Source organism: Cololabis saira, chromosome 19 (genome assembly GCF_033807715.1).
Source record: "Cololabis saira isolate AMF1-May2022 chromosome 19, fColSai1.1, whole genome shotgun sequence".
Lineage (NCBI taxonomy): Eukaryota > Metazoa > Chordata > Actinopteri > Beloniformes > Belonidae > Cololabis > Cololabis saira.
The window spans coordinates 27,940,912-27,964,829 of NC_084605.1; the positions used below are offsets into that span (position 1 = coordinate 27,940,912).

Below are 23,918 nucleotides of genomic sequence, written 5' to 3' on the forward strand. Positions count from 1 at the left end.
TATGTGGGGTAACCACACACAGAAACCCCCCCAGACGGAGTGCTGCGGCGGTAACTGCACATTTATCAGCGGTTTTGAGCAGAACTACTACAAAAGTACTTCCTGAGTTTAGGGAAGGGGCTTGGTCCCGTGCCCGCGCAGCCGCCGCGGGGACGCGCATCAAATGAGCATCGATGAAGTTTGTGCGAACATGGCGGATTTCCTGCCGACCAGGTCCGTGCTAAAAGTTTGCCTGCCCGTCTGCCTGCTCAACAACGGCGAGGTCGAGCAGCTGCGAAAGTCCAGGGAGATCGACCGATGCCTCTCCCGGGAGAAGACGTACGTGAAGCGGCTGGTGAAGATCCTGCTGCTGGGCGCGGGCGAGAGCGGCAAGTCCACCTTCCTCAAGCAGATGCGGATCATCCACGGCCAGGACTTCGACCAGCACGCCCGGGAGGACTTCAGAGCCACGATCTACAGCAACGTGATCAAAGGTAACCCGAGTTTGGGGACGGGGAAAGAAAAGAAAAGCCCCCCCGGAAAAGACAGGCAGGAGCGGCCACATCTGTGCGGGGAGAGGAGACGTAAACACACACATCTGCTGTGGCACACCCAGGCCACCTCCGCCACTTCTGAGCCCTTTATCAGCACATTATTGTACAATCACACAGTCCAAGGAGCTGTGGCTCCTCGGGACTCGGGGGTTTGGTGTTTGCTGGTCGCAGGACAGCAGTTTCAGGCGGATCCCAGCACGTTTTGTTAGTCAATGGAGGGTCATTGCTTTGCCTGCGGCTGCGGGGCTGAGCTGTTCCTGTTTGTCTCCCCGACCATTAACCACCCGACACGGGACAAACACCTACCACCAACACGCACTTCGACACTTTTGGCGTTAACTTGAGTTTTTTTTGTATATTTAATGCCGGTTTGAACTCCCACTTCACTTATTTAAAGGGTGATACCACCACCACCACCACCTCCCCTTCCCCCCTCCCCTCCATTACATTACATTTATTTGACAGCTTTCAGTTTCTGTTCATTTTTAATGTCGATATCAAACACGGTGGCTAATATAGGACATTTTAAAGCACAGCACTTCTTCAAAGGTTGACATTTCAACTGATTTTTTTGGCAAATGTCATGAGATGGTAACATTATTGATCCCCAATGGTCAAATTCAGGTATCACAACCACTCAAAAGACAGATATTAAAGGATATGGATGATAATAAACATGATAAAAAATACAAGCAGCTGGAGTCTAGTTAAATAGTAGTACACAGTAGGACAGAATAGTGTTTTTAAGTGACCGTACAGCAGTCCAGGATGAGTCCTCTCCCACCCCACACCGTGGCTATATTTTGATATTTCCATCCAAAAATATTTCAACATCCCTCCAAAAGTGCCAGATTTGTCTTTTCTTTCATAATTTCAGAACTGCTTAGATTCATTGGCTGTCCCTGAAATTTTAGAGCCTTTTTGTGTGTTTGTGAGAAAGATGTAATATATATTCATATTTGAGCCAGGAGGGTGAATGCCTTCATTCTTCGGCTGCATTTTACTGCCAGTGCTCATAATTTTGTGCAAGTAGGATAAGGGTCAAAGACGTATAAGGCCTTTGAGTAGCCCATTTTTAAAATACTTAAAATAAAGATATTTTTGGCCATTTTCCAAACATTTGAAATGTAGTGTACACATACATGTATGTGAAAACTTCAAACAAAGGTATTTTAGTGTTTTTAAACCTTTAAACCGTCATTTGGGGCGACCGTAATTTATCTCAAAATTAATAGATTTCCATAACAAAATTTATATTTTAATAAGTATCAGTAATTAAATTAACTGTTCAAGCAAGATAGACACATGTTTCCTTTCATTTTTTGAAAACCATTTTTAAATACATTCTATCCATAATGGCAGTGTCACCCTCTTACTTACTCTAAAATTCATAAAACTGATTTAAAATGTGTGAGGTGTATCCACTTATGCATGCTATACCAATAATTTATATTTGAACCAAAACTGATAGACATTCAATTTTGAATTTGATACAGAATTGCCATTTGTTGGTTACCCCACATGACAGGTGGTCACCCCACATGATGCTTTCAAGTTTAATCAAATATAACAGGCTAACAGTTAGCTATATGATCTAAGCTAGCTACTTCTCACCACATATCACTAACAAATTTACCTTCAAAATATAGATTTGCAAATAAAACGAATTATTTACAGTTTTAGGGTGGTCACCCCACATGATATCAAAATGTGACGTACACACTGCAGCAGTTAGAAAGAGGATTTATTTGTAAAGGAGAGAGAGACTACTGACCTGCAGGTTGTCTCTCTGGGACCCTCATGGAGTAACTGGCTGATGCAACATCCTCTTTGAGATGATTGTCAATATAAAAGTCCCTCAATTGTATTTTTTTCATGGTCACCCCAGATGATAATTCAGACAATGAACATATTCGGACAAGATTAGTTAGTGTATTATGATTGAAATGTGTGTACAAATGTTCCATAACTTTGTCAATAAATCTAAAACAAGTTTGAAAGTATGCCCAATATGGCAAGCATTATTTTTATATTGTTTTAATGTGATTTAAAACCAGTTGTCCAAACAGAAGTCAAGGCCGGACGGTCACCCCACATGATGTTTTCACACTTCAGATGGCAGAAAATGACCAATAACCAACATGTTTAAATAAAATAAGAGTGGGCACATGTAGAAGGAACGTATTAGACATACATGTTATATTTTTTATTCATTTTTATGTTTATTATTAGGTAAAAGGTTCCATCGGACAGAAAAAGTAAGCGTCACGTCTTTGACCCATAATTAAATACTACTTTTTTTCTTTCTCTGTCTTTTATTATTCTTGTGCTTGACAGGTGACTCCTCTTCTCTTCTAGTCTGTTTCTGACCTGTTTTTTTTGGCCCGCTCTCTAAAAATGGATCTGTGTTTGTTGTGCAGGTGTTCGTGTGTTGGTGGACGCGCGGGAAAAGCTGCACATCCCGTGGGGTGACCCAAACAACCAGCAGCACGGGGACGGCCTCATGGCGTTCGACACCAGGTCGGCGAAGATGGCCAGTGGGCAGTTGGAGATGTCGGTCTTTCTGCGGTACCTGCCCTCCATTAAAGCGCTGTGGGTGGACTCGGGCATACAGAACGCCTACGACCGTCGCAGGGAGTTTCAGCTGGTACGTTGATAAATGGACACACAATACTAATACTGTCATTTAGCAGACGCTTTTATCCAAAGCGACTTACATCTGAGGCGAGTAATTAGGGCCCAAGGTGGTTCATCTTGGTAGAGATGCACCGATCAGGATTTTGAGGGCCGATAACCGATCACCAAAATCAGTATCTGCCGATCACCGATCACAGCATGAAATCCATAAATTCGTCAATATTGTTGTCTCATGTACAACACTGACATTGTATTATTAGGTATAAAAATTAGGAGGTGAGAAAGTATCATGAATTGACTGTTTTATTTCAGGCTGAGGCAATATGCAATATTTCCCACTAGAGACTCTTACCCTGCGTTCACACTGAAAGCGTCAAAAATCTCCTGACGCTTTCAGTCGCCTGACGCCAGCATCTCGCTGTTTGGTGCGTTCACACCATGGATCTATAATAATAACTGGATCGGACGTCAAAAATGGCCGCCCATTCATTTCAATGCATTCTGCTCAGCCAGCGCATCCGCCGAAAAAATCTCTGACTTCCGGGTTTACTTCCGCATACAGCGGCCCATAGAGCATGCGCAGTTGAGTCACCTCCCATGATGCTCTGGGGCCTCCCATCATGCCCCGGGGCAATGCCGCGAATATTAATATAATATGTATTAATATAATATATTAATTAATGTATATTATTACATGTATAGCATTACATATATTATTAATGTATTAATATAATATAATTATATAATATGTATTAATATAAAACATCCGTGGAATGCACGGACACGGCTGTGACGTCAGCCGTGACGTCACGCCCAGAAAGAGACTTTTCTTTGACTTTTCTGGCCGTTATAAAACATTTTTGACGGATATAAAGTCCATGACTTAAAAATATAGAATACAAAGATTAGTAATTGCCGGGGATTACAGCTGGAGGTGTCCTGTGAACAGTTTTAGAGGCTTCTCTTTTACTATTGCTGTCTATGGGAAAAAAGCTTTCTGGGCCGCATGGGATTTTTGGTTGCAGTACCGCGGTTGGCCACTGGAAAAAATCGGCGCGCCTTCTGACTGCCAGACCCGGGGGCTGGTTCACACAGAAAGCAGCATGTACTGTCGACGCCTGCAGTGGGCGGGGCTAAAGCTGCAATGGGCGGGGCTAAATCTGCAGTGGGCGGGGCTAAAGCTGCGCTGCAGAACTGGAGGGAACAGTGGGAACAGCCTACAGCGTACACATCTTCAGTTTCCTATTTCACCATAAATCACACTTTGGGACGCCTTCTTTATATTTTAGCGTTATTTCCGTATATAAGAGTGAGTTTGATGCTCCTTAAGAAGTTTGGTCCGCAGATCAACATCAACCGCCAGCAAGCCCTTGCTCCCGGTGAACCATAAATCCGCCTAGGCTGATTTATGGTTCCGCGTCACACCAACGCAGAACCGATGGCGTAGGGTTTGCGGTGACGCCCACCGTACCGCGACCCTATGCCGTCGGCTACGCCGTCGATTTAACGCAGAACCATAATTCAGGCGAAGCTGTAGTCTGTCTGCGCTGATCACTACACCCCGGGTCGGAGCGGATTTGGTCATGATGTTTAACCTGTGTTTTGTGATTAATAAGCACGGTTTTTAATTATTTTGCGTTGGATTGATGTAGCAAATAAAATCGTTCGGACCATCCAGCTCCTCAACCATCAGATACCTGTTTCACATGAGCAGTTCAGGTAAAAACGGCAGTCAAATCAGCAAAAATGTCAGTTTGCTGGATGAAATATATTAATTCCTGATAAAATAAGTTTGTTAGTGCACAGCTCTGCTCCTGTACGCATGTGAATGAGTGTACGTTTGTGAGTACATGAAAGTACAATCTGCATTGAGGCTTCTCGCTTCGTGAATCCCGGTCTGTGATTGGACGCTGCCTCGGCGTCGCCGCTGCTCATTTGCATAAAGTTCAGATTTTTCAACTTCAAATTGACGCGTCGCTCCGGCCGCTCCCGCCGCTTCAAGACGCGTGTTTTCATAGACAATGAATGGCAGCCGGCTGCCTATGACGCCCGTGACGCTTTCAGTGTGAACGCAGGGTAGGAGCCGACTCAGACTCTGCTTACAAAGAGTAAGTGTAGCTAACTAGCTTAAGCTTTTCTGTGGCAATAATCATGTACAACATGTGCAGCAACACAGACAACAGCAGACATGTCACTCTCTAAAAGTTGATACAAGTTGTAAACTATAAACCTTAGTTTTCCTGTGGAAAAAGGAATTAAATCTTAAAATAAAAATGAATTATGAATTATTAATCTTTGTGAAAGCTTTAGCGATAGCATCTGCTGTTGTTGTTGTAAACGTCATCAGATCGGCTGTTTTGAACTATTATTTTCCGATCTCTGATCAAAACCGATAGGGCCATTATCGGGCCAATACCGATCGGTTGCCGATCAATTGGTGCATCTCTACATCTTGGTTGCCATTCTGGGGCTCCAGACCCAAGCCCTCCTCTGTAGCCACCACACTACCACTCCCCCCCACACATGCAGAAAAATGCGTAACTAAAACATAATAGTTTGGGTTTTATTTCGTCTATTAGCCTGCAGAGATGGGGAATGTTTTCTTCGTGTGGTTGTAGTCCGTATCTCTCCATCAATAGATATAAGAAAAGTTTGAGTTGGATTAAAGAAAAGTATGTGAAGTATCAGGGCCGCTTTTTAGAAAATGGCAGTGGAAATAGAAAGTGAAACTAATTTTTTTTATTTATTTTTTTTATTCATCCGGCCTTTCCTTTACGTCTTTAGCTCTGATTTTTTTCAACTTTTTATTTTTTATTTTGTGTGTGTTGCACTGCGTTGAGCAGTCAGGCATGTGATTAAATCAGCTTCCTGTTTACACCTCTCCCGCTCATTATTTCTTGACTGTCAGCATGCGCGTTTTGACGCTGTGACGTTTCCCACAGAGCAGCAGCTGTGGTCGAGAGTGTGCTCACGTGTCCTCCCCGCGACCCGCCACTGCTCTTAAATATGTCTGTCAGTCGTTTAAAACGCACCACAGTTTCAGAAACGTCTCCGTTTTCCTGCCAGTACTTTTTTGAAATTTTTTTTTCAAAATCCCATGACAGTATTTGTAGTTGAGGGCAGAACAGGGGACTCCCACGTTTCTCTAAGTGATGAGGCAAAGGCAGAAAATTACACTTTGTCAGTCGCACAAAGCTGGCCTGTTCTCGCAGTCGCAGCTTGCTTGTGTTAATTGGTTTTGCAGACAGAAAAGGGTAATAAGTATGATCAGGACAGGAATGTTGATCCTGCAGTTAAACAGCTTTATGCTCACAAACAGAGCCCAGGCTCCCCCACTCGGCATTATTTGCACATAAACACTAAGAATGTCACACACCTCATGTAACACAAGTACAAGGACGCACATGTACGTTCGGAGTGTGTTCATAGACCTGCAGCGCCTATTTTCTAGTATTTGCTTTTCTTTTTTTAAATGTCCCAATGCTTTGTGTAGTCTTTAAATTTAACAAACAACCCAAAAACCTGAAAAAACAAAACGCTAACTTCAATTATATCATTGTATTTCTGAATCTGTCATTTAACTGGTTATTTACAGAAGCACTTTACCAGAACACGCATACAAACATGCCTGACACATTTTTGATCCAACATTCAGGATAAACACACAGAAAGTCACAAATAAACAGTAATCACACTAGAACCGTCCAGAGCAGAAAAATAAAAGGTGCCAGATGTCCAAGATGGAAACACTGAAAGTGGAAATCGTTCAGGTGTTTTGGGATATCTGTTAAGCCAAAATACACGGACTAGTTGTTTTCCTTCGTTTGATTGTAAGTGAAACATCTTTATCTGTTGGTCTGTTTGACAACAAATGAAAACAATTGCGTGTCGCTGTAGGCCACAGAGGATTTTATGTATATTTTGGCATAAACAGAAATTGAATGACTGCTTTTCTGATCATTAATTTACTGTTTTATGATCTTCTTTCTAATAACGTTGTACCGTATGAGTTTAGATTCTTTAACAATAGTTCACCGTTTTGGTCATTGTTTGGCTTTTTCCTTTGTAAATGACAAAAATTTCACAGTTTGAGCTCCTCAAATGGAAAGATTTGCCTGTAAGACCTCTATTTGGGCAAAATACGACATTTGTAGGTAGTAGGCTTAGTGTAGGTTTCTCACTCAGTGCGGTTACATGCACATCTAAATCGAGCTGTTGGCAATAATCGAAAGAAGGATTTAACTGGAGTTTCCGAGTATACGTGCATGGGAAGAGAAACTCATTATTGTGCCCTGCCACACGGAGGTGAGTTACGTTCACCTCCGCGACACTAGGTGGCGCTATACGACTTTTGCGTTGGTGTTCTTTCGGGTTTGTTAGAATGATTAGTAAACAAACGCAGCAGGTTTGAAGCAAACGTAGAACAACAACAACATACAAAGATGTGGACGCCAACGAAGTAGCAGCTCTGAACATTTCGTACTTACTAAGCCTGATCGTGTAGCACGTAAGATGCACGGCCTTCTTCTTCTCCTGCTACTGTGTTGTCATGCCGTGATTTGTTATTATTCCCGCTCCCGCGGCTCGTCCCTTCCAGAAGGGGGAGTCCCGGGGCAGTCAACAGCTCGGCTAACCGTGGGTTGCGTACACATGCGGGAATAGCTCGATTTAAACCCACATCATCTGCCTGTAATGGCTCGATTTCAAGAAATCCAGTTCGGGTCAACTACAGCCCGACTAAGCTGCATACCTGGAGTTTAAAACTTCGAGATCAGTTGGACTAAGGCGATATTTCGACTTTCTCTTAGTGCATGTAAACGCACTGACTGGCATTTTTGTTTTTTTCTGGCTTTTAAAAAACAATTTATTCAAATTCAGCATTCAGTCACTAATAAATTGATCAGTTGAGAGGAAAAAAATGTATTCATATAAGAATTAGGATTCAAAATAGATTTTTTATTTTTTTTTTGCCAACCATGCAGTAGAAAACTGCAAAACTTTATAAATGTTTTTAAAAGATTTTTGCAAAAATGGGAGATCTTGCAGGATCAGTATTTGCACAACTACAAACACATTCTGTTTTGAGTCTCGGGACAACAACACCGTTATGAAAAGACAGTTTTCATGAGACGAGATTTAAGACTGGCAACAATTATTGTTTTTGTTGATATGCCAAGATGCATAAAGGACTGCCTCCGATTTGCCCCAATTGCCCCGTTACACCTTACTGCCGAGATAAAAGGAGCGCAATTCAAGCAAGACTCTTCATGATTTTCTTTAGACTCTAGACATTTGTCTGAACCTTGATCTTAAGTGTAAGATCAACATTAGCTGGTGCCAAAGTTAACCAGAGACTGTTTACAAACCATTGGTTTCTCAAATAGTTGGTGCATGGAGTTCTTATAGTTGGTTTTCAATGATCAGTATGGAGCAGCAAGTAAACACAACCAGTGTTTTTTGCACGAGTTTAGATCATAAAGAGTTCTGAGGAAGGTTGAGTTGGACATAAACAATATGATGTGCACGGTTTGCACAGTGAAAGTAAAGTGCCCGTGCTCAGCTGCAATGACCGGGAGGTGAAAGAAGTTCAACAACATAGTGCCCACCTGCTGAAAATGTAAACTCTGACGCAATACCGAACTCCTATCAAAAACATACCCCGAAAACAATACATCCAACATCTGTTTCATCTCAGGACTCACTCATGTACAGTCAGTTCAGTTCAGGTCAGGTCAGTTAGTTCAATTCAGAATACTTTATTGATTCCCGAGGGGGAAATTGATCACAAAGGGTTAGAGTATTGATGCAGACAAATGGGCCAAACCATCATACTTTCAAATCAGGTTAAACATTACTTTAGATTTAAGAGACACAAAGCTAAAAGTTGATGAAACTTTGGTTTAGTGTTGACTTTAATTTCATTTGATGAAAAAAAGCTGAAGATTAATGCTGAAGACAGAGAAAGCAGTACTCAAGGGAACCTTCTCACACACTGTGGTACAAATGTATGCCAACAAACCCTAACCAACAGATACCTTCATATTATAATGTCATAATCGTTAGAAAAATAAAAGCTCCATGGAAGAAAAAACAAACCAGTTATCTTGGCTGTACAGATTTTACACATTTTAACATTTGTGCTTCTGTGATCATTCATTGTGGTGACCCACATCGTTACTAGATAGCTGTGTAAGATGAAGAAATGAATTGGAAAATGTTGCACTTAAAAAATGTTCTTAATCACAAAAACCCACTTTTAGCTGTATTTTCACCCTGGACTGTCATGACCCATCAACATCATACAGTCTGTGCAGGAGTGAAGAAAACATCAGGGTGTTTAAGAGGGTCCAGCAGAGGGTTGGTCACAGAAGAAAAGTTACCAAAGCAGATGGATTCTGCAGGAATTGCAGAAAGCTTTTTGAGAAAGATTGATTGTCCACAAACGAAACGTTGAACACTTGCAGAAGCCTGTATCAGGCTAACGGTGTCAATTCTTAAAACCGTTGCTTCTCAGTGGGGGTTTGCTGTCAGTCAGTACGTTTACATGCACTAACAGAAAGTCAAATTGTTGCCTTAATCCGACCGATATTGAATTTCTAAAAGCCTTGTGTACACCTTAGCCGGACTGTAGTCCAACCAAACTGAAGCTCTTGAGATCGAGCTTTTAGTGTCAGATAATGGGTCCTAGTTCGAGTTATTCCGGCATGTATACGCAACCCACGCTTAGCCGAGCTACCGACGGCCCCGGGACTCCCCCTCCTGGAAGTGACGACACCGCGAAAGCCAGAATATCAACACAGTAGGAGAAGAAGAAGACAAACAACAGAGAACTAACTGGAAGAACACCAACACAAAAGTGCATGTGGCGCCACCTAGCATCGCGGAGTCGAACACGCCTCACTGAATAATTGATTGTCTTCTCGTGCATGTTTACTTGGATTTCTCTGAAACTCCAGTTTAGTCCTTAGCTAGATTGTTGCCAATAGCTTGATTTAGCACTGAGTGTTACCCAAAAACACTCATGAATAAATAATGGCATAGGAATGTCCTCCAAGAGCAGCATCCACCACCGATCAAGGAGCAGTTTGATGATGAACCAATGTTTCTCCCAGATGGCTAGCCGCTAGTGCTTCAGGTCACTAGGTGACATTAAGATGTTGGATCTGTGACCAGGGTGCTTACCAGATTATTAACTTGTTGAACAAGAATGGATCTCCCTCAGCCCAGATGTTTAGAAATTGATATGCAGTATGCCAAGAAGAAGAGTCAACACTGTAAATATGAAGGTTGTCAAACCTGACTGAACCACCGTTGTGAGAGTGAAGTTGTGAGAGTGAAGATTATTTGGTTTTAAACTCGTCGAGTATTTGCATCACAAATCACTGGGACCTTCAGCCCAGCTTGTAATTGTCGTTACGTACAGGAAAAGCCCAGACAGCTTTCTTGTATCGCTCCATTCGTCTCGTTGATATGAACTGTAAACATTTCCTGAGGTTTGTTTATGTCAGTAACAGATATTCATTGTGAGCCACGTCTTCCTAAGTTGAAGCGTGACAGACTCAGTTTCATGTTGTTTCATTTTTGGTTTTAGAGCCTCTTCATGCAAACTTGAGGCCGCTGTGCCTCATAATAATCACAGAAAAACCCTGAGCGATTGCTTTTCTGGTTTCTCTTCTGCTTTTATTATGTGACTTGTTTTAAATGATTTCAAAACCGCTTTTTGTTCAGATCGAAGCTTCTTTACGCACACCAAATCAGCCTCACAGAAGGGTAGCTCCTCTTTCCGGGGCTCAGCACACCTACCTACTCTCCCCTTGTGTAATCTAAGCCGTGCACGCACACTTACACTCGCAGGTTTTTCAGGTCAGGTTAGTTTTTTTTTTTTTTTTTTTAAACCACAAAAAAAAAAAGAAAGATCAAAAGGTGAAGACAGAAGCTTACAATAGGGGGAAATGGCTGGCACAAGCTGCTAACATACAGAAATGCAGCCCGTTCAATGCTACCGGCTCAATTTCAGTTTTACAACGAGGATGTTGGTTTATTGTGTCATCAATGCTAAACACATGCAGCATAACCTTGAATTCAGGGTGTGGTGTGTAACAGACCTGCAGAGAGTGGCACAGAAAGTGTGTTTTGCTTTTTGGAGACTGATTGGGATGTATTCTGAGCGGGTCCCACGCACACAAACACAGATGAAGGAATGCTCCTCAGTCCCGGCGGCCCCGTGTCCGGACTTGCACGAACTGCATAAAAGCAGCGTCAGAAGAGTCTAGAAAAAGGAAAACCTCACCTGCGTATGAGCATGAACCCAGGCACGCTTTCTGTATACATCAAAGACACGGTTATAAACACGTGTCTGTTTCAGTACCAAATAATTTACCTCCCAGCTTAAATGAGCTCTGAGGGTGAGCCATGCGATTGACGGAGAAAACAAACAGATTACCTGTGCAGATTTGGTGTTTGTGGCCTCTAAAGACATCATGCGGCAGTGCCACAACTTTTACATCAAAGAATTGTTTCTGAATGTCATAAAAGCAGCTAAAGAATGTGGGATGCCTGCAAACTTGTCTTTGGTGATGATGAAATGATAGATGGGACAGAATTAACAGAAATTCCTCCTGTGTCCTGTCGCAGGGCGAGTCGGTGAAGTATTTCTTGGATAATCTGGATAAACTCAGCGAGCCGGTAAGTCGTTTCTGCCTGCATTTCTTGTTATAATCAAACCTGTATATGTTATGGTTGACATGGCAACATGTCTAGACAATGTAAAGATAGCTGGCGAGCAGCTCAGGTGGGCAGCTCGCAGGACATAATGCAGAGGTTTCGTCAGAGAGGCATAAGTTGCCTGACCACGTTACCACGTGTAAACTCCCACTGACGGCTGGCAAATTTGACAACGTGCAGGAAAACTGTTTGCAGTTTCTAAAAAGAAAAAGACTTGACAAGGTTTACTGAATTAACAAAAGTCCTGCATAAAGGTTGGGAAGTTGTGAAATAAACATCCATTTTAAATGTTTTTTTTTTCTGCCACTTTAATCTGGTGGTTGGTTAGGTTTTGAAGAATTTAGCAAATTGCATTCTGTCCGGCATTAAGGCCTTAAATCATTAATGAGAACCTGAAAGGAACCTTGTGCACGTGTCTGCAGTACCGTACCACCTTTTACAAAAGCGTTGCTGCTGCTGCTCTTCAGCCGTCCTTTAATATTTCTATAAACTAATTTTCAATACGTATGCATGACTTTTACTATATTGCTTATAAAAAATCATGTTTCTCTATTTTTCCAGCTTAAAAGAGAAAATACTATAATTTAAACTCAAGATTGTGGGATTTTTCATTTTCTCATTTGATTTTCTGTGGTTTAACTCCAATGTTTGATCAATAAATACTGAGCTGTGAAAACAGTTGTGAGCTATGACATTGAACATTTTATTACTTGGTACTTTTTGATGTATTTAAACAACATAAATTCATCAGAATATACAACACGAGAGTTTTACTACAGTTTACTACACAAATGTAGTAAACTGTAAAACAAGTTGCCGTACTTAAGCACACAAGTTTAGTTTCCAATGCAGGAAATGTCCGTGTCAGAACTGGACAACTGTAAGTGAAAATCGGCTTCAGCAGCCTTGCATCTGGTTCGGGTTCAGCTAAGAGACCTCCACATGGTGACCCCAGAGGCCTGGTGGGACTATGAGCAGTAACAGTGACATGTCCTCAGGGGCTGGACTATTAAGTACTTCATGGACCTATAGGAGGATTTTGGAAGTGGTTCAGTTCATGGAGCCAGTGAAGTGACTTCAGCACCAGAACTCAGTTTCTATAGTGTTACAGTAGCCTGATGTATTCTATAAATGAATGAACCAGCCTCTCAAAGCCACACGTACAGATCAGTGTTTGTGTATGGGTTGATCTGGGGGGGGTGGGCTTCTTTCCCCTTTCTTATTTTTGTTTTAAATAGTAGAACAAAGCTGATGTCGGTAACATGATTATCAAAACTGAGATCGTGTTCACAATAAGATTCAAGTGTCTTGACTTGCTGAGAACTCTACAGATATTCTGTAGAGTTCTGAGAGGTCTGATGTTTGGGACCAGCGACTTCTGGACATCCAGCAGTTTACAAGCTTTCTGATAACAGAAGATAAAATCGGATGAAAGGGAGATGAAAAACTGAATATCATCCCAGAGCTTTTTATTTATTTTTTCTAGTTGATTTTAAACTACTTTCTGAAATACAAAAAGTCAAGCTAAAACTGGGCCAGTTGTTTTTTTAGGGGAGGGGGGGGTCTATGATGATTAAAGCCGTAAAAGTGAAGCTCTGTGAATCACATTTGATATTAACATCCTTGATTACTTGAATTGCATCTGTTTGCATTATGACTGGTTCCGAAATTGGTATCTGTCATAATATTGTAAATTAATAAAGTTGGTTTTCTTGAGCAGAGGTGTGAAAACAGGCTTGAGGGGGGAAATGCAGGGTTGCAGACAGCAATTGATGGTGGTTTTGTTTGTTTGGCCTTAAAATAGAAACAATTTGGTGGATGAAATCAAGAGAAGAGGTGCAAGACATCAGCTACTTCAGTTGATGAATTATCTCTTCCTGATTTCTGGGCCCCGTGAGAAAATGGACATTAAACTCAAGTGGGACTGAAACCAAAACCAAAAGTCAGAAGATATTAGTATATTTTGTCACACAAACGTGAATCTAATTCTTGTCATGTCCATTTACAAAGACCTCAAATTATATATTTTATAACATGTGTAAACCTCTTCGTTCTGAAGCTCTCAGCAGTCTCCTCATTTCCCGTTCACTGCGAGTGGTTTGTAGACCGGCTGCTGATTGGTCGATATGGAACTGCACATGTTAAAAATGTGTCCAGGTCTCTCACCCTCTGCTATCTCTACCCTGAATCTCAAAAGTCTGAAACAGAAGCTCTTTCCTCTGATAACTGGTGGGGGTGCGAGTCTGCAGCTCCTCCCCAGATGAGAGCGTCCTGAGAGCCGTTATTGCAGCTATGATCACTGACGTCATGAGATATATATTTTGTTTATGGAAGTGATTTTTATCTTCAATGAGTGCTCTGAATCTGACATCATCATCAAGACGATCGTAATCAGTGTTTCCGCGGGGTTTTAAAAAGTATTAAAAAGTGATAAATGAAAATTGCCAAATTTAAGGCCATTAAAAGTGTTAAATTCACTGTCAGAGGTATTTTTTTTTTTTTTTAATTGGTATTATTTTTTACCTTTTACATTTTAAGCAGTCTATTTTATTGTCATTCACAAAGTGAAATAAATGTGAAACATCTGGTCAACATCAATGAGTCTATAAATCTGTTCTGTATAGTGTTCTATTGTTCAAAATCTGTATTAATGTTAAAAGGGCCGTGATTAACACTTAATGTTGTGACAGTTTTAAAAAAAAATCTGATGGTAGTGAAAAAGGTATTAAATTGGTATTAAATTTAACATAAGGATTGGTGTATAAACCCTGTTAATGAGCTGCAACAGTAGATGTGAGTAGGGTTTCAAATGTGCAATATTATTGTTTTATAGCAACCCTAATTCAGTTTTATTTTGTGGCAGTTTATTTTTATTGACCCATATGGCACAATTGCGATCCCTGTTCATATCAGGGAAGCACCAGAATAGAGTCTGTGAGATTGTGTAGTCTGTCTTGTGTGTGCTTGAGGGAGCACCCTGTCTGGCCTTCGCTTCCCCTCTGCTCCCCACTCACTCTAAACCAATCACACATGTTATTGTCGGTCATGTGCCACAGTAACAGACAGTGGGAAGATGTCTCTTTTTAGACCGAATCTCGTCTAAGGGGGTGTGGGTCTGACTGATCTGTGGGTAGGTGCATTGATCTGCACTCAGAGTGTAATGGACCGGTCTCCAGACCAGTCTGCAGATGCAGGTAATGCTGGCATTAGCAGAAAGTTGGTAGGCGGAAAATGAATCTCTGGGAGCTCTTAGTATAACTGTTGCTTTTAAAACATGCATCTGTTGCTTAATCAGGTGTGCATGTCCTAAAATAACAGCTACACTGCCTGAAAACTGAGTTCATGAAAGTTAAAGACAAATTTGCACATTTGAAAGTCAGGGAAATGTATTATATGGACTCCTTTTAATATTACATTTATTTTCTTTTATAAAGACACAATGTAGGATGTGTTTAGTGTACAAATACTTGACATGTGTCTGCTTCTCAGGAGTATAAAAGTCCTGAGCTTCTCAAAACTTGATGTGTGTTGGTTGTTAAACGTTTCCCATAAACAGGATTAAAGTTCTGCATCCAGCTGATACCAGCTTTGTTTGAAAAGTTGTCCTTGTGTGAACTTGGGTCAAGTTTTGTTGTTGTTTTGTTTCTGATTAGGGGATTACTGTTTGAATGCAACCGGCCTGTTAGCAGTAACGTGCCTTTGTTATGCTTCCTTCATTTAAAAACTCATTCTGTCTTCAAAACAAAAAACTTTGAGTGGATGCAGACATGACGGTTTCAGACATGAACACATTTAATTCTGTTTGACGTGGATTTTGTGTTTCTGCTGCAGGATTATCTTCCCAGTCAACAGGACATCCTGCTGGCTCGTAAACCCACCAAGGGCATCCACGAGTATGACTTTGAGATCAAGAACGTTCCCTTTAAGATGGTGGACGTGGGAGGGCAGCGGTCCGAGCGGAGACGCTGGTTCGAGTGTTTCGACTCCGTCACCTCCATCCTCTTCCTCGTCTCCTCCTCTGAATACGACCAGGTGAACACATGTCTCCACTGACACTGCTTCTCTCTCACGATCACGAACACACACATTTGAGATGGGCTGAGAAGCGGCACGTTGATAAGGTTGTTCAAGACGATACCAGGTGAGTAGGGATGTTCGATTTTGCCCAAAAATAAAATCTCGATTTTTTTTTTTTTTTCTCTCAAAATCCGATTTTTGATTACGATTACGATTATTTTGTGAATTGTGAAGTTTTTTTATTGAACATTTGCCCCATTGGGCTTTAAGTGCAAACTTTACTCTTATTAAACCAAAAATGAATGAATAAAGTGCAAAACTCTGTAAAATAAGTTGAAAAAAAGTTTTAAAAAATATAATAAAATATAAAGTTTTATCTCTGAAAAAAAATCAGCAAATCAGCACTTGCAAACATACAGTAAGTTATATTTCCAATTAAATAAAACAAGACATTTTCTAATTAAACTAAACTGGGTCTTTGCATGCTAAATAATAATGCAACCCATGAAGGAGGTAGAGGTGTGTAATGTCAGTCATTACATTTGCTATTCACATTTGCAAGTTTTTTGCAAGGAACACGAGCCGGTCTACCGCATCTGGCTTGAGGGATGCCCGGTGGCATGTTACAACGCCCCCTCCTACACTAAAGAGCCTCTCCGATGGGGCACTTGTCGCAGGTATTGAGAGGTATTTCCATCAATCATTAATATGGTATCAATCATTAATATGTGTGCAGACAAGGTTAAAAAAAAAAGGGGAAAAATTGATTTTACGAGTTTCAAGTTTTAACATCGTTCTAATTACATAATCGCGATTACGATTTAAAATCGATTAATCGAACAGCCCTACAGGTGAGTTTTAACCTCAGCAGTTTCATACACGTGCAGTCTCTCTGCTGCGTACGAGACCTTTGCCAAGATTGTACCTTAAACTGGACTTGGTACATAAACAAGAATAGCTGTAGAAACCACAGAACATATGGAGCTTTGTCTTTTGAATTTACAAAACCTGAATAATACTTTGATATCTCCAATTGTTGTTTCAATTTCTTAAGAAGATATATAAAAAAGTATGAATTAAAACCAACATCAGCTGACGGTGTTGGATAGGGGAAAGGAAAAAGGAGAGGGGGAGGCTTGGCTGAAATCTCCAGATATTATCAAGAATGTATTGGAGTGTTTTGTTGCCTGGCAACAGCTGGGTTGATGACAACGTATAGCACCAGCTGGTAATACAGGTGAGGTCTCTCACTAGACAATTTCGATGGAAATTTTCCGCCAGCACACCCACTTCTGGGATGCAGAGCTGCCTCTAGCATGCATGCAAATATTGGGATCACTCCCGCTCCGCCTTTTGTAGTCTGTTTTTAAAATTACATCTGCCTGTGTCCAGAATCTTGCTGAATGTAATGAGTTCAGCTTCTCTTTCGTGGTCCTGCTCAGTCGTCCTCCATCTGACTTCTCAAAGATCTCAGAAGGGGGGAGTGTTTTCTCCATCCTTGACCTCTCTTCTTCCACTTGTCTGCGTTTGAGGTCTTTACTGTAGTCGTTAGTTCTTTAGAAAGCTCAATCAGTGGCTCCCACACAAACAACTTTCTGTTGCCATCGCTACTTATAACAGACGTCGAGAGATGCCAGCAGGAACCTACTCAGCCAAACCGCATCAAAACCAGCACAGAAAAATGTTTCAAAAATGAGTTTTGGAAGTATTTTATCATCATTTTAGAACCTCTGGTTAATACAAAGTCACTTAGAAGCAGGAAACACCTCAAAGTGTCAGACGTAGTGCTGCAGGAACGATGTTTGAGCACTGAGTTGACCATGATCTCCTGTATAACAAAAAGATCCAGTAGTCAAATGTGGAGCCATCTGTATGCTAAATCAGCTAGATCTAGATCTATTTTGGGTTTTTGAAGGTGGACAAAGAACGCAGGTACGTCTACGACTAAATGACTGAAGAAGGAAATAATCAAGGTGTTTCAATGACCCAGTCAAAGACACGACCTTGAACCGGTGAACAAGCTGACTGGACATTAAGAAGTCTGTACAGTAGTTGGTCCAGGCATTTGGCTTCAAATGCTTCTGTATCTAAGGTAGGGCTGTAATCTTGGGTCAATTTATAAGTCGATTTCGGCCTGGCTCCACCAAAAGTCTGATTGGTCGATTCTTTAATTGAATTTCATCGGGAGGAAAGTACCAAGTTCTAAACGGGATGTTTTCAGAGCACACCTCTTTCACAGGTAACAGTGTATCTGTGGACACGCTCGTCTTTTTGCTATTTTGGATGAGCCCAGTCACCCAGATACACCCGGACCACCTGGATGTTAAGCCTCCCACTCCGATCCACCTGTTAACGTAACTAGTTGTCGTGTGTTTCTCTCTCTCTCTGAGCTGTGTTGGGAGGGTGTTGTTTTATTAAATATATATTCACATTGAAATTCCAGCATTGATTTTAGCCCAACCAAAATATGGGTTAGCCCCACAGTTGTTGAACCAGAAAAAAAACCTCCCCGCCACCGTGTGCAGGGCAGAATGATGGTGTCGGTCAATTATTATAACGTGACCAAACAATAGTTTTATATAAATAACATTCCTCATATTAATTTCTACAGGCTGTAGTGTGTAATTAATTTCATTAGATCAAAAACAAGTGCTTTATTACTATTATTGTTTTTGTTGTAGCTGCAGCTTTCCTTGGTTATTGTGTCTTGTATTTCAATCGTTTTCTTTTTAATTTTTTTTAAAGTTCATTTTGAGAAAGCAACTTGTTTCCCTCAAACATGGACCACACTGAGTTTGCTTCACAGGAAGTACAGAGGACATCCTGTTAAAAAGACCATGAAGACCCAACCGGGTGTATCATGCAAGTTGAAAGGCTTCTTAGCTGTTCGGCGGCAGTGTTTTGTTTATTATATTTATATATTACTCAGGAACATAGCAAAGGTAAGACCTTTTATAAATCAAAATGATGCTGAGAAGCTAATTCACGCCTTCATATCTAGCCGGTTAGAATACCGTAACGCACTTTCACAGGTCTCTATAAGAAAACCACAGGGAGACTTCAGCTCATCCAAAACTCTGCAGCTCGACTGTTAACAAAAACCAAAAAGAGAGAGCAAATTAGTCCAGTCTTAGCTACTCTGCACTGGCTCCCTGTAATATTTAGAATTGACTTTAAGGTCCTACTCCTTACATACAAAGCCCTAAATGGACAAGGACCAAGCTACATCTCCAACACCCTAACGAATTATGTACCAAAAAGAACCCTGCGGTCGTCAGCTGCTGGGTTATTAGAAGCTCCCAGAAACGGCCAAAAGAAAATCAGTGATGCAGCGTTTGTCAACTACACCCCAAAACTATGGAACACACTGCCCAAAAACATCAGGGAAGCCGAGTCGGTAGATACAGTATCTTCAAAAGACAACTTCAATTCAATTCAGTTTATTTGAGAAGGGACAGTGTACATTCATATACATTTAGAATTAAAAATGCAAATGCACCCAATTTTAGCTACAGAGCTAGTTTCCATTGGCAGTCCCCTGGCTAAAAATATAAAAGAAAGACAAGTTAAACAACAAGTTAAAACAAATACAAATAAAACGTGCAAAAAGTTTCTGTTCTTGTTATTTTGCTTCTATTTAAGATAGAAGGAACAGGAGAACAACCTGACACATCAATCTTCATACTAACACGATCTTACAGACATTTATATATATATTACAAAGGTGAATACATTAAACACATAGTTTCACATTTAGCAGTTAAAAGTTTAGGAGGTAAAGTGCCAGAGTAAGTTAAAGTGCTGGTTACGATTAAAGTGCTGAGGGTTTAAAGTTAAAGTGCTTTAATGGGGGAAAGAGAAGGAGGATGGGAGGGGAGAGTGAAAATGGAATGGGCTGCAGCAATGCAAAACCAGATCATATGTATTGTTCGGTTGTGGAATTTAAGGTTCTATGCCAGTTGTAGGGTAAACAGATTGTGGAGATGGGGCCGGAAGGAGAAGAGAAAGGAAAAAAAGGGACATGAAGTACAAGATAACTGGGGAGGGGTGAGAGGGTAGAAAAAAAAAGGAAAAAGTAAGAAGAGGTAGATAATTACTAGTCAGCTGAGTAATCATTTACATAAAAAAATAGCAGACCAAGAGGTGATGGCATGAAGCATCACCTCTTGTTTACAATCAGAACTTAAAACCTATATCTTCACTCAAGCATTTAAGCATGAGATATCCAGGTGACAAACCGCACCTTAGTTGCCACGTTGCTTTTATTCTATATCATTGATTTTTACTGTCTGCATTACTTTTATACTTTTATCCTTTTATTTCCTACATTACTTTTATTCTATATCATTGCACCTAAATGTTTCTATATATTCATCTTTATCTCTTACTCTTATTTGATGTTATTTTTATCTTTATTTTTCATTTGTTCTTACCATGTCTATATTTAAACATGTTTTTTACTGCTGTGAAGCACTTTGCTGCCAGTAATAAACACTGTCACATTGCACCTGCTGCACCCACACTGTGATGGTTGTACTGTAAATCAAATCAAATCAAATCAAACTTTATTAATAAAGCACCTTCCATGCATAGAATGCAGCACAAAGTGCTTTACATAAAACAAATACAAACATAAAATGTATTAATGCCCTGCCCCCCTCCCCCCTCCCCGCACACACACAGACAGACACAAGCACACCCAAGTTGCACACACAGACACGCACGCAGAAACACGGTGTAGACATGGTAAATTAGAGCTACTATATGACTCACAGTGCACAACAGTGTGTGTGATATGACCTACGACTCAGTGCAGTATTTTAACCTTTTTATATTCAACATTGCTTTTATCCTATCCTAGTAATTGTTCTATAAAGGAACTTAGAACTGAATTCTGTCAAAATTCTGTATTATATCATTGCACCTACCGGTAAATGTTTCTATATGATCATTTTTATCTTTTATTTTTATTTGCTATTATTGTTTATTACTCTATTTCTCATTGTTCTTAACATGTCTATAGTCCTACTGTGAAACACTTAGAGCTGCAATTCTTGTATGAAAGGTGCTATACAAATAAAGTGTATTGTTATTATTCATACTTCTTACTGATGTCATTAGCAGCAGTGATGATACTTTAACCATCGGTCATGTTTTCCAGGTGCTGATGGAGGACAGGCAGACCAACCGCCTTCGTGAATCCCTCAACATCTTCGAGACCATCGTCAACAACCGCGTCTTCGTCAACGTTTCAATCATCCTCTTCCTCAACAAGACGGACCTGCTGGAGGAGAAGGTGAAAAGCGTTCCCGTCAAGGACTATTTCTCCGACTACACCGGTCCCGAGCACAGCCTGCCAGACATCCAGGCCTTCATGGTGGAGTGCTTCCGGGCCAAGAGACGCGACACGACGCAGAAACCCCTGTACCACCACTTTACCACAGCCATCAACACGGAGAACATCAGGCTGGTGTTCCGGGACGTCAAAGACACCATCCTCCACGACAACCTCAAGCAGCTCATGCTCCAATGACCCCCGCAACCTGTGAAAATAGAGGACCTGAATGGGGACAAACCACCCCCTCGCTCCTACAGAGGCCTTGCGAGAGACCAACCTCCTGAAGAATCAGACAGACGTCAGCCGCCTTCTTCAGACATTTTTATATTAGATTTTACTCTCCTCCTTGAAGAGTTGGCCCTCTTGTTAGTTCAGGATCTGATTGGGGACTAAGTCACTGGGGCACACTGTGGTAGTATAGGAAGACGAGAAGCTGCTTCGGGTCTTGGATAACATCTGATCCCTGCTGCTTCATCATCCGTCTTTAGCTCTGCTTCGCAGGACGTGACCTGCCGAGGCTTTCAACTGACAGGGTGCCAGTGCTGGCGCCAGTGGAAGTCAGCAAAAATGATATATAGAGGGATTTTTCTTTTTACAAACCAGATGATTGGTTTCTAATCCATAGATAAAATTTGCGAAGCAACTACCACAGGAAATGACCACGGTGGATGAGTAAATGACATGTGAGGTTGGTTAAACTGTATAGCGACCGTCTGCGCCACAGTCGATTGGCCAGTTTGTCCAAGCACTGAATTTAACTAGTTAACTAGTCCGGTTTCACTCCAACATTGTTCATGTCTGAGGTGCCCCCTTTTAACTTAGTTTGTAGGAGGATTTAACATGCTGATGAACTACAGATGGCACCGTTTTGTTTTGTTTTGTTTTTCACCTCACTGCACTGCCTTTCTCCCCCCCTCGTTGCATCACTCCCCCCGGTTAGAGAGCAGGAGGTTTAGGTACTGGCATGGAGAACAGCTAAGGAGCTGTTGATCATGAAAGCGCTCAGCGCGTTCAGACGCGTGAACCGGCTCCAGCACTGGCACCTTGTCCGTAGAAAACTGCTAAAGAGGGCTCAACCACAAGACTGAACCTTTCTGTGTAATTTCTTAAGACCTAATCATTTTTTTAAACGTTGCTTTAGATTTAATGTCGGTCGTTTCTTCTTGATTTAACTTCACGATCATTGAGATTTCAAGTTTCCATACATGTTGTTTGTTTTTTACCTTCATTGGCACATCAGGCAGGTTTGCCAGTAAGTGAGCATGCAGTCGACTACCTTCTCAGGGCTGAATCAAAACCGGTGTTGATGCTGATGTCGTCATTGGTAAACGAACTGAATAATCTGTGATCTTCTGGGTGGTCGTGGTGGGACTCACTCACGCCTCCGGACCGTGGGTTGAGTGGCGTTCAAGTACTGCATCCTCCTGACATTTACCCAGACTCCTCCTCTGTCTTTCTGTCCTCATCTCTGATTGGTCGCCTTGTAAAGAGAAAGACATCCCCTCTGCATGAATCGTGAATGTCTGTTTATAATTGTACAGAGATTTACTCTTGATTATTTGAATATACTGTAACTAAAAAAACAAATTGTGGTAATTAGTAACCCATCATGTGAGAGTATCTGTGTTGGCACTGAGTTGTGACTGCAAGCATCTTTGAGAGAACATTGAACATTTCCTTTTTGTTTTGTCCGTTCTTCATGCAGTCTCGGGCGGTTTAGGACTTCCCTCTAAAATCTGCGTTGTAATTTTGTAAAACAAATGTGACCAAAAAAAAAAAAAAAGCTACTGGAGTTGAATACGTTTGTCGGCTACTGTTCTCTGAAGGGGGGGCGATCTTTGTTAGAGGACAATTTCCAGACACTGTTAACATCTGTTTTTCTGCCAGATCACTCTTTGCTCTCTCAGGACTATTCACATCAGCCTTTGTTTGTTTGTTGTTTTTTTCAGAAATTAAGCTTTCCAGAGCTTTAGCTTGCTTCCAGTCCTGGCTTTTGTAAATACTGTAATCTGTTGCCGTGTAAATAATATTCCAGTTTATCTCCTTACATGTAAATGGTTGTAGAAATGGCATTTTTTTTTCCATTCTTGATATTTTGTTTTTTCAAATCACTGCTTTTCCAATGAAGATGATCTTTTGATGTAGATGTTTCGTGTAATTTTTCTTTCCATCACTTTTTTTGAAAATCATTGTCTTGTCCAGCCTCATGCCACTCTGAACCTTATCAATAAATCACCCTTTTCTAATGATATTATGCCCCGTATTGGTTATTGTAGGGAGTGGTAGTCTACTGCCTACAGAGGTGGGCTTGGGTCTGGAGGGTCCAGGTTGAACCCCCAGAATGGCAACCCAGATGAACCACCTTGGGCCCCTGAGCAAGGCCCTTGACCCTAATTGCCCCCCGGGCGAAATGGTGTGTTTCTTCACTCAGATGTCAGAAGTCGCTTTGGATAAAAGCGTCTGCTAAATGACAGTAGTAGTAGTAGTAGTAGTAGTAGTAGTATTTAGACATTTCAAAGGCGCCACTGAATGAGCCTGCTGGATTTTTCAAAGCATTACTTGAGATGGATGAGGCAAAATTATCATTTGGTTAAAAAATAAGTTAACCAGGGATAAAGATAGAAAATAAGACCCAATGACATAAGATATTTACACTCAAAATAAAAACA

General features: G+C 41.1%; 1 protein-coding gene across 1 annotated transcript; it reads left to right on the top strand.

Moving 5' to 3' along the window:
* The first annotated feature begins 85 nt into the window (after window positions 1-85).
* LOC133419600 (guanine nucleotide-binding protein subunit alpha-13-like) lies at window positions 86-23,498 on the top strand. Its single transcript, XM_061708857.1, has 5 exons — window positions 86-473; window positions 2,954-3,180; window positions 11,805-11,855; window positions 15,726-15,926; window positions 21,073-23,498. The coding sequence occupies exons 1-5, from the start codon at window positions 164-166 to the stop codon at window positions 21,442-21,444; spliced, it is 1,161 nt and encodes a 386-aa protein (XP_061564841.1). The 5' UTR covers window positions 86-163; the 3' UTR covers window positions 21,445-23,498.
* The last annotated feature ends 420 nt before the right edge of the window (window positions 23,499-23,918 follow it).

Coding starts and splice junctions, on each gene's coding strand:
- LOC133419600 (XM_061708857.1), top strand. CDS start 164: ATGAGCATCGATGAAGTTTGTGCGAACATGGCGGATTTCCTGCCGACC. Junction 474..2,953: donor CTACAGCAACGTGATCAAAG/GTAACCCGAGTT, acceptor TTTGTTGTGCAG/GTGTTCGTGTGTTGGTGGAC. Junction 3,181..11,804: donor GTCGCAGGGAGTTTCAGCTG/GTACGTTGATAA, acceptor GTCCTGTCGCAG/GGCGAGTCGGTGAAGTATTT.